Source organism: Anomaloglossus baeobatrachus, chromosome 4 (genome assembly GCF_048569485.1).
Source record: "Anomaloglossus baeobatrachus isolate aAnoBae1 chromosome 4, aAnoBae1.hap1, whole genome shotgun sequence".
Lineage (NCBI taxonomy): Eukaryota > Metazoa > Chordata > Amphibia > Anura > Aromobatidae > Anomaloglossus > Anomaloglossus baeobatrachus.
Window position 1 is genome coordinate 79,489,611 of NC_134356.1, and position 11,940 is coordinate 79,501,550.

At 48.1% G+C, this 11,940-nt stretch overlaps 1 protein-coding gene across 1 annotated transcript; it reads right to left on the reverse strand.

The window, feature by feature from the left end:
- Nucleotides 1–6,867: 6,867 nt before the first annotated feature.
- On the reverse strand, nucleotides 6,868–10,935 carry LOC142302317 (uncharacterized). Its single transcript, XM_075343381.1, has 2 exons — nucleotides 10,377–10,935; nucleotides 6,868–7,829 (listed from the first exon to the last, which is right to left on the reverse strand). Exons 1-2 carry the CDS (start codon nucleotides 10,933–10,935, stop codon nucleotides 6,868–6,870), a joined length of 1,521 nt encoding a protein of 506 aa, XP_075199496.1.
- Between the last annotated feature and the right edge of the window lie 1,005 nt (nucleotides 10,936–11,940).

An 11,940-nucleotide genomic window follows, 5' to 3' on the forward strand; every position in this document is an offset into this window, starting at 1 on the left:
CGAGCATGACATTGCACGCCGAACACAAGTAAACTGATTAGAAATAAGGCAATGGTCACCACACTCGCCGAATATATTACAAAGAATAACGGGATCAAGCGTTGTTCATGGTTGTGGTCAGAGTTATGTCAGAACATGTATACTAACAAAAGAAAGACATTTGTACTCTGAACTGCTAAAGCATGCAAACCCTGAATGTAAAAATATAGACATGCAATACTTAAGGAACTCTAGGAAAAATCTAGATATTTAGCATACATAAATGGCCATTTCTATATTTGCCCAGTAGCCGCGTCAAGGCATATCTCGTATACTGGGTACCTATGTTAACGTCTCTCTCTGAGTTAAAATCTCCATGTGTATGGGCAAGTAGGAACCTGCTATAGAGAATATAATCACCTGTGGCTAATGGGGAGGAGTGCACAGTCAAAGGGCATGACTCCATAATCTAGACAGAAAAAAATGACAGCAATCCCAACATGCAGTCTGAACAGGTATAAAACTTAACATTCATAGCCAGAACTGTATTTTTTTTGTTATTATACATGTATGGAAAGTATTCAGACCCCTTTAAATATTTCCCTTTTTGTTTCATTGCAGCCATTTGGTAAATTCAAAACAGTTCATTTTTTCTCATTAATGTACACTCTGCACCCCATCTTGACAGGAAAAAAAACAGAAATGTAGAAATTTTTGCTAATTTATTAAACAAGAAAAACTGAAATATCACATGATCATAAGTATTCACAGACCCTTTGCTCAGACACTCATATTTAAGTCACATGCTGTCCATTTCCTTGTGATCCTCCTTAAGATGGTTCTACTCCTTCATTGGAGTCCAGCTGTGTTTAATTAAACTGATAGGACTTGATTTGGAAAGGCGCACACCTGTCTATATAAGACCTCACAGCTCACAGTGCATGTCAGACCAAACAAGAATCATGAGGACACAGGAATTACCCAAGGAGCTCAGAGACAGAATTGTGGCAAGGCAGAAATCTGGCCAAGGTTACAAAAGAATGTCTGCAGTACTCAAGGTTCCTAAGAGCATACTGTCCTCCATAATCCTTAAATGGAAAAAGTTTCGGACAACCAGAACTCTTCTAAAGGGGGCTTTACACGTTAGCGATATCGCTAGCAATTTCTAGCGATAGCGAGCGTGTAAGTACCCGCCCCCAACGCGCATGCGATTGTTTGTGATCGGTGCCGTAGCGAACATTATCGCTACGCAGCGTCACACATACTTACCTGGTCGGCGTCGTCGCTGTGACTGCCGAACAATCCCTCCTTCAAGGGGGAGGGACGTTCGGCATCACAGCGACGTCACCGCAACGTCACACAGCGGCTGGCCAATCAAAGCAGAGGGGCGGAGATTAGCAGGACGTAACATCCCGCCCACCTCCTTCCTTCCTCATTGTGGCCGGCGGCAGGTAAGGAGACGGTCCTCGCTCCTGCGGTGTCACACACAGCGATGTGTGCTGCCGCATGAGCGATGAACCACGACGCTAAACAACCCTTACCGATTTTTTACTTTGGGACGACCTCTCCATGGTGAACGATTTTCACCATTTTTGAGGTCGCCTAAGGTCGCTGGTAAGTATTACACGCTGCGATATCGTTAATGACGCCGGATGTGCGTCACTAACAACTTGACCCCGGCGACCAAACATTAACGATATCGTAGCGTGTAAAGCCCCCTTTAGACCTGGCCGTCCAGCCAAACTGAGTAATCGTGGGAGAAGAGCCTTGGTGAGAGAGGTAAAGAAGAACCCCAAGATTACTGTGGCTGAGCTCCAGAGATGCTGTAGGGAGATGGGCGAAAGTTCCACAAAGTCAACTATCACTGCAGCCCTCCACCAGTCGGGCTTTTATGGCAGAGTGGCCTGACGGAAGCCTCTCCACAGTGCAAGACACATGAAAGCCCTCATCGAGTTTGCAAAAAAAAAACAACACTTGAAGGACACCCAGACTATGAGAAATAAGATTTTCTGGTATGATGAGACAAAGATAGAACTTTTTGGTGATAATTCTAAGCGGTATGTGTGGAGAAAACCAGGAACTGCTCATTACCTGCCCAATACAATCCCAACAGTGAAACATGGTGGTGGCAGCATCATGTTATGGGGTTGTTTTTCATCTGCAGGGACAGGACGACTGGTTGCAATTGAAGAAAAGATGAATGTGGCCAAGTACAAAGATATCCTGGAAGAAAACCTCTTCTAGAGTTCTCTGGACCTCAGAGTTGGCTGAAGGTTCACCTTCCAACAAGACAATGACCCTAAGTACACAGCTAAAATAACAAAGGAGTGGCTTCAGAACAACTCTGTGACCATTCATTCTTGACTGGCCCAGCCAGAGCCCTGACCTAAACCCAACTGAGCATCTCTGGAGAGACCTAAAAATGGCTGTCCACCAATGTTCACCATCCAATCTGACGGAACTGGAGAGGATCTGCAAGGAAGAATGACAGAGGATCCCCAAATCCAGGGGTGAAAAACTTATTGCATCATTTCCAAGAAGAGTCATGGCTGTACTAGCTCAAAAGGGTGTGTCTACTCAATATCAAGCAAAGGGTCTGAATACTTATGATCATGTGATATTTCAGTTTTTCTTGTTTAATAAATTTGTAAAAATTTCTACATTTCTGTTTATTTTTCTTTCAAGATAGGGTGCAGAGTGTACATTAATGAGAAAAAAATGAACTTTTTTTACTTTACCAAACGGCTGCAATGAAACAAAGAGTGAAAAATTTAAAGGGATCTGAATACTTTCCATACCCACTGTATATCATGTTCAGTTTTACACCTATTCAGACTGCATGTTGGGAGTGCCGTCAGTTTTTTTGTCTACATTACAGTATCATGCCCTCTGACTGTGCATCCCTCTCCCATTAGCCACAGGTGATTTTATTCTCGAGTAGCAGGTTCCTACTTGCTCATACACATGGAGGGTTTTAAACTCAGAGAGAGTCTTTAGTTCAGTGTTAGGTACCCAGTATATGAGATATGCCTTGACATGGCTACTGGGCATATATAGAAATGGCCATTTGTACTCTAAATATCTAAATTTACTAGACTTTCTTAAGCAGTAATGCATGTCTATATTCTTACATTCATGGTTTGCATGTTTTAGCATTTCAGAGTGCAACTGTCTTTTTTTGTTAGTATATGTAATATTCAGTTTGCACCCGTTCAGACTGTATGTTGGGAGTGCCGTCAGTTTTTTTTATCTTGAACATATGTACTGTCATACTATTCCATGACATGGACAGTAGATGGAAAATTGAATACATAAGTTTCACCAAGTCAATGTGATAAGCTAAAGCACGCAATGGAGGAGACATTTTTATTCTGCCAAGGCATTTAACACTAGAACTACTGAGGTAGCCATTTTGACTACTTTGCACTATGTATTTCTATATAGGTGTCACGAGTCCAGTAGTTCTAGTGTTAAGGGGGCTTTACACAGTAGTGATATCGCTAGCAATTTCTAGCGATAGCGACCGTGTAAGTACCCGCCCCCGTCGCGCATGCGATTGTTTGTGATCGCTGCTGTAGCGAACATTATCGCTACGCAGCGTCACACATACTTACCTGGTCGGCGGCATCATTGTGACTGCCGAACAATCCCTCCTTCAAGGGGGAGGGACGTTTGGCATCACAGCGACGTCACCGCAACGTCACTAAGCGGCCGGCCAATCAAAGCAGAGGGGCAGAGATGAGCAGGACGTAACATCCCGCCCACCTCCTTCCTTCCTCATTGCGGCCGGTGGCAGGTAAGGAGATGTTCCTCGCTCATGCGGTGTCACACATAGCGATGTGTGCTGCCGCATGAGCGATGAACCACAACACTAAACAACCCTTACCGATTTTTGACTTTGGGACGACCTCTCCATGGTGAACGATTTTCACCATTTTTGAGGTCGCCTAAGGTCGCTGGTAAGTATTACACGCTGCGATATCGTTAATGACGCCGGAAGTGCGTCACTAACAACTTGACCCCGGCGACCAAACATTAACGATATCGTAGCGTGTAAAGCCCCCTTTAAAGAGAATTGATTAAAAATCTCATATTGTATTTGGTCTGCAGCCCCTATGCAGCCTTATGCTTCTCAATGGTTACAGCCTTTAAACAAACCCTCAGTGGTCAGGTCTTGCAATATCCTCCCTTCCATTTGTGCTTTTCTTCTAGCAGTATACATTTTTTAACATGCAATATACTTCCTATGTCAGAATCACTTGCTTCGAAATTACACATTGCATAAAAAAATAATATAGATCAAAGAATAACAATATTTTGTATTATTATTAATATTTGATTATCCTGTAGGCATTGCAAAGTTACACATTTTTGTATTATACAGTCATATGAAAAAGTTTGGGCACCCCTATTAATGTTAACCTTTTTTCTTTATAACAATTTGGGTTTTTGCAACAGCTATTTCAGTTTCATAAATCTAATAACTGATGGACTGAGTAATATGTCTGGATTGAAATGAGGTTTATTCTACTAACAGAAAATGTGCAATCCGCATTTAAACAAAATTTGACCGGTGCAAAAGTATGGGTACCTCAACTTAATCGGCTTGCGATGTCGTAGTGTGCAAAGTGCCCCTTAGAGTCTTCCCAAGGGTTGGGGCACTGAGTGATTGAGTGAAACACACAACCAGTTTCTAGTCAGAAAAGTCTGAGATGCTAAACAACACGGTCACAGGAGAGAGTGCTGCTTGAGAGCTTCTCCTGCTAGAAGCAGCCAGACTGGAAGAGGGCGAGAGGCAGCCGGTGGAGATAGTGAGACAGAAGAGAGAACATGGTAGCTGGAGGTCAAGCCTAACCGTTCCACAGTGCCAGTGCCGACAGGGTGCAGAAGTCCTAGAGCAGATTATACTCTATGTTGTCTGAAAGAATCTGCAGGGGAAAGAGATTTCAAGTCCCATCGCCCACCACCCATTTTCCCGGAGCATAGTGACACATAGGACCCGGGGTAGGGATTGCAGCCAGGCCCCACGGCGAGGATCAACGCCACCTGCATACGGGGCGGGACTCTTAGCAGAGATACTGGGGTCCCCAAGCCGCTTCAAGCCACAGTGATTCATAACCAAGTGCAAGGCAAGGAGGTCTCACACTCCACAGACACCGGTGATAGCTTCTGATTTACCCGGGTTCGGCTGAGGCCCATTGCGGCAGAGAACGGCACTTCCGGGGCATCTTAAGAACTGTGAGTAAAATTAACTTTGAACCGCAGCCCCCCTTGTGTCATCTCTGTCTCGCCGTCGCCCCACGCATAAGCGCTCCTATGGACTACTGCCTTCATCATCCACTCCGGGCCCGCTCCGCCTGTGGGGAGCAACACAATCCCGGCTACCATAACACCTGCCCCGGTGAGGAATTCTGCAGCGGCTGCTACTCCCTGGCCGCATACCACAGGTGGTGTCACGACATCCATCTTACACTGTCCCCATCATCCTCCCTCCTGTACGCCTTGGGGTCTCCAAACCGGTCCAGGCAAGTCCATGATGACGCAGAGTATCTGCACTCCCGGCCCGGCGACGAGTTGGATAAAATCCCCTCGATCCCAGAGTGTTAAGGCCCTGTCACACACAGAGATAAATCTTTGGCAGATCTGTGGTTGCAGTGAAATCATGGACATATTGTTCCATTTGTACACAGCCACAAACCTGGCACTGATTGTCCACAATTTAACTGCAACCACATGACAACGGGTATGGTCGAGTCATTCCTGAAGACTTTACATAAACCCCCCACCATTACCTTACCTAAAATAAACAGACTGCACACCAATATGGATTTTATTGGCCACAGCAGCCTTTTATTATAACAAAACAACATAACTAACAGAAATATACTCAACAGAACCGGAGGGTGGTCCTCGAAGCCCCAAAACCTGCCGACGGGTATTCTACCCAAACTGTAGCCAGACTGCTGTTTTACCCCCAGCCGCTCAAGAACCGGCTCGGAGGCACCAGTTAACCAACAACCTGGCCTCATCTGAACACATGTCCCCAACCCGCGGCCCACCAGGCCTACCACGGGATTCCTCTACCCGCCGGCATATAAAAAGTCCACATGAGGGGTCCAGAACCTGACGAGTTCCCCCCCACCGTTCCGCCACAAACCCCAAATTCCAACTTCGAGGACCCTCCTCCCCTTCGCCACCAGCATAAATGTTTTGCAAACCTCAAACATTTATGTCCCTCCACAACTTTAGAGCGACCTCAATGCCTTCTTGTATTGACACACACCATATGTCCAAACCTACTGCATTTAGATGGACTCCGTCCCGTCTCCAAAATTCGCCATCCCCCGATTCTAAATCCGGATGACGGACCGCCACTGCCCCGTTTCTGGCCATAAAGCGACCCACGGCTCTATTTACCTTAACGCGTGCCTTATTTATCCTATCTACGGACCTTGCATCTCGCCAGACCTTCCTTGGGACAATATCCGACCACACTGTTGTTACCTTTGGGTACATTGCCCATAACCGCAAGAGATCAAATTTAATATCTTTTATCAGCTCCCGAAAAGGCCTTTTTCCCAGATCATTGCCCCCGATGTACAACACTAGCACATCAGGGGCCCGATCCAGCCTCCCAAAAAAATTTAATTCAGGCAGGAACTGTTTCCATGCCATGCCACTTTTACCAATCCAGCAAAGTATAGCATCCTCCCTAGAGAAATGTAATTGCCTACCGCTCGGACGAACTGCAGCACGCAATGCCGCCCAGAAGACAAAAGAATGCCCCATGATCCACACTAGGAGAGGGCCAGCACCTGAGGGAACAACAAAAGAAAAAACTAAGAAGAAACCGGACAATGAAACATAAAGTAAAAACATTTAAACATTTCACAACCTGTCAATTCGCACATATGACTTGAATCTTGCAGATTCCCACCTTCTAATCCTTTTTACCACTTCATCACTGAGCCCTCTCCTGGCTGCTTCAGTGGCTGCCCCTGTTCTAAAAGAATGGCTGCCAAAATCCGCTGATGAGAAACCACCCCGCTCTAAACAGCGTTTAAAAATAGATATAAATTGAAATCGAGACAATGAGGAACCATCCGCATGCACCAACAACGGAATGTTAGCCCCACCAGCTACTGAACCGAATTCCCTTAAACAACGGACCGGACACATCGCCGATCCGGGGACTCCAAACAACACCACTCTGCAACCTTTTCCTACCTGATCAGTTTTAGAAGAACGGATTAATATTTCAACCCTGTCCTCATAAAGATCGACACTATCCCTCGATAGACCATCCCTTTTAAATCTGGAGGTGCACACCAGCTCCCCTAACCGCAAAGCTGCAAAGAATGCCAAGGAAAAAGCTAACTTAAAGAGACGCTTCTCCCAAATGGAAGTACAAACACTCTCCACTTGCCTCCCCAAACTCAACAGCAAGTCGTAAGAAATTGGTCTTCTCTTATCTTCCACTTTCCAACCTCTCCTCCATCCTTTTAGCGCTTGCACGACTAAAAAGGATTTTGTTACATCCTTAAGGCCCCTAACCTTGAAGCCAAAGGCTAAACCAGCTAAAAAACGATCAACTTTAGGAACTGACCAACCGGCTTCCCAATAATGGCCTACTAGCAGTAACAACTCACCATCCTCCTCCATGTCGCCCCCTACAGATAACTTCCAATCCTCCCAAACCTTCCAAGCCTGTGAGTAGGCTGACCAGGTACCACCTGATAATGATCCAGAAATCAACTTCCTTGCCGCTCGAATGGCAGAACTCACAACTCCATTGGACAAGTCAGACCTTTGGCTTCTGCTGCAGGTGCCAATCTCTGAAAAAGCGCCGTCTGTGAACGAGAAATTGAATCAGCGATACGATTATGTGTTCCCGCTTCAAATTCCGCCACCACCCAAGAATTTAAAGACAAACACAAAAGAACCAGTTTTTGCAACACCTTAACTACCGGGGGGACGCCGCTGACAATGAATTAATTGCTGACACCACTTTTTCATCACTACCGCAGAACTTCAGTTTTTTATTCCTGAACCTGTCACCCCAAAGTGTCAATGCCACTACCAGGGGGAACAGTTCGATCAATATCGCATTTTGCAACAAACCAGCGGACCTCTACTCCATTGGCCACTTGCCATAAATCCAACTGCCATGACAGTATGCTCCAAAACCCTCAGCCCCCACCGTGCTTATGAATAGGCCTGCCACACTCAGTTTTACCACTGGGTCCATCCACAACGTCTTTCCATTGTAGACTTTCAGAAAATCAGCCCACACCTGCAAGTCCTCCCTAAGTTCCTTTTTTAACCTAATGAAATGATGAGGAGCTTTTACCCCACCTGTTGCCATTGCCAGCCTTCAGCAAAAGGCCCTGCCCATGGGCATGATGCAGCAGGCGAAATTCAATTTCCCAAGTAGCGACTGAAGTTCTCTCAACGTTATCTTTCGTAACTGCCTGGCTCTCTTCACCTCCAACAAAAGGTCTGCCACTTTTTGCTCTGGTAGTCGACACTCCATAGCTAATGTATCAATGACAATGCCTAAGAAGCTCAATACCATAGTCGGCCCTTCCGTCTTATCTGCTGCCAATGGAATGCCAAACCTCCGAGCTACCGTTTCCATGGTATGCAGCAGCAGGGAGCATTCGAAAGAATCAGCCGGGCCTATACACAAGAAATCGTCTAGATAATGTATAAAAGATTTCACACCCGAGACCTCCTTTACAACCCACTCGACAAATGTACTGAAAGCCTCAAAATAGGCACAAGACAGAGAACAGCCCATTGGCAGACAGCGGTCAATGAAAAAACCTCCGTTCCAAGAACACCCTAATAAATGTAGGCAATCTGGGTGAACCGGCAATAATCTGAACGCCGCTTCAACATCCGTTTTTGCCAACAAAGCTCCTTTACCAAATGTTCTCACCCATTCGATAACCGAGTCAAACGACGTGTAAATAACTGAACACAGGTCCGGATCAATCCCATCATTCACAGATGCTCCCCTGGGAAATGACAGGTGATGGATAAGCCGAAATTTGTTCGGCTCCTTTTTTGGAACCACGCCCAGCGGTGAAACCCTTAGGTTCCTTAGGGGAGCCACAGGAAAAGGCCCGTCCATGCGCCCTAAAACAACCTCTTTCATTAATTTCTCAGATACAACTTCTGGAAATCTTAACGCCGATTTTAAATTTTTTGTACAAGAACTAAACTCCCTATCAACAAACGGAATCCTGAAACCATGCTTAAAACCGTCTTCCAACAAAACCGCCGCCGCTCGATCAGGGTATCTATTTAGAAAATGCTGCATCTCTGCCAGCCGCACCGGTGTCACTCCTTTTTTCAGCATTATCTCCCCCTTTTTGCTTTCCCCCTCGGAAGCATTTTGATGCGCTGTGACCCCCATTGCACACAGAGCATTTGTGTTTGAATTTACACTTGCCCCCGAACTTGCATGCCCCTTCATTAAATAGGAAGCACAATCCTTTTTGCAGGGCAACTGTGTGCCCAGCCTGGACAGGGCCGCCTCCGCTCCCTGGAAAGGACTGTCCACCGAAACCAGACCTATTGGGTGCAGAAACCTTCATCCAAAGGGATCTTGGGATCTTTATGATCCCAACGAATGTTGGGACGCACCTCCTTGCGTTGACAAAATTGTTCGTCATACCTAAGCCATCCCTGACCCCCGTACACCCTGTAGGCTTCGCCAATAGCATCCATGTAGCAAAAAAGGCCGGAACAATTATCCGGTGCTTTTTCCCCTATTACGCTGGCTAGAATGGCGAATGCCTGCAGCCAGTTAGAAAAGGTCTGCGGAATTAGACGGTACCTCCTCTTCTCTTCGTCCTCCTTCTTTCCTTCATCCTTCCTGGCCCGGTCTAAATTAAAACGTTCTAATGGCAAAAGGGAAAAAATATCTACGTACTCATTACGCCATATCTTTTCCCGCACTTCTTGTTTAAGGTGGGCCCCCAGCGGCCCCTCAAAGCAAACGTACACCTCCCCCTTTGCTGAATCATCGAGCTGTACCACGTCGTCATTTTCCTTTTCCCCCTGACTAACCGAAGGGGGTTGACTATGTGCTCCGACACCAATAGCACTCCCGGCTGGAACCCCGACTTCTGGTGAAGGATTGGCAACTGCACCAGACAACACGCCAAGCCCCCCGGCCGATACTGCAGGTACGCTCGAGCTACCCGTCCACGCCACCGTCGGTGATATCCCCCCTTGGACTCCCACCGAACCTAAAATGATCGCTAATGTGCACAACCCCTGTGCTAACATATCTACCCCTGACTGCCCCCCCCTTGATGGCCCATCAGCACCACTAACTAAAGGGGAGGGTAATATGGAGTTAAGAGAAAAATCAGAAGGGTTCTCACCTGGCTGCCTGGGTGCTGTGAGCCCAGCAGCCGAAGATCCGGGTTCCTGACGCCTTCCTGGATCTTCAGATTCGACTCTAGCAGAGCCCCCACGGCCTTGAGGGGGGAGGCTCGATGCGAGCGAATCGCTTTTGACGTGGTGATGTAGTCGTGCCAGCTCCAGCTGGCCAGGTGGCATATCTAGTAATGGCAGGCCCTGCACCTGCTGGCCGGGAGGTAATCCGTGGGGTTGCAGGCTCAGCACCTGCTGGCCGGGAAGTAATCCATGGGGTTGCAGGCCCAGCACCTGCTGGCCGGGAGGTAATCCATGGGGTTGCAGGCCCAGCACCTGCTGGCCGGGAGGTAATCCATGGGGTTGCAGGCCCAGCACCTGCTGGCCGGGAGGTAATCCATGGGGTTGCAGGCCCAGCACCTGCTGGCCGGGAGGTAAGCCATAAGGTGGCAGGCCCAGCACTTGCTGGCCGGGAGGGATCGCCTGAGCAGGAAGGCCCAGCATCTGTTGGCAGGATGTTGACATTGGCTGTGGGAGGGCTAGCCCCGGCTGGCCGGAAGTTGTCATCGTCGGGGGGCGTGGCTGCGTCTGCTGGCTGGTGATAGACAACGCTGAGGACCCATTGCTTGCAGGGGGGCAAGATCTGTTCTCTTCCATGGAGGGAGGGGCTGCCGACTGCTGCCTGCTCCGTGACTCACGCTGAGAGACCCTGGCCTGTGGTCCCCGTGCTCCCTCTCCTCTGCGCCGGGTGGGCGATGCAGGCTCCTGAGCCCCTGCCGACGCCGTTCCTGTCTCCTCCTGCGTTGTCCTGGATGGGAGGGAGGCCGATACCTCTCTCTGCTGCGGGCCCCGCCGTGAAGCAGGATTCCTCCCAGGACGGGACCGGCGCAAGGCGGCGGGCCTGGCGGCACCCTGACCTGAAGGGTCCCGTGAGGGGCTCCTTAATCAGCGCCGGACCCGAGGGGTAGCTTCTGGGCTTAGGCGCGCCGGCGTGGTTCAGGGGATGGCTGAGCTGGATCATCCCCAGCCCCTTGCAGCAGGCTGTTCACCGAAGCCTGGAGCCAGTCTGATCCCATCAGGCCGGCAGCGGTCCTAAGCTGCTGAAGAATGGCATCCACAGACTCCATTTTTTGGGGCAGGTAAGCTGGCACACAAGGAGATTGTTTTGTTTCCTGTGCCAAAATGGATGACCCCACTAACTGACCACCCCTTATAAACTTAAATTGTTCTCGCCCCCACTAACTACGCCCACAATGCACAATTCAATTTCTTCTATTTCCGCCCCATCTAAGTATCTTTAACCCCTGCCTAACCCCCGTCACTTAAAAAAACCCCTCTCTTATTCCCGACCTAACCCAGTCATGTCGGCCTCCCTTTTAAGGCTGTGCCCAGTACGGCCTCTCTGATCTGCCGCAGATTTATCTCTGTGTGACAGGTCCTTAACAAAAGTGTTGCTGAAAGTATTCCAAGCACAGTGAGTGACTCGGTGGTTAGATTTGATGCTTTGCAGCATTGTGGTCACGAGTTCTATTTCAAACAAGGACATCTACAAAGGAGTCTATATGTTTTCCC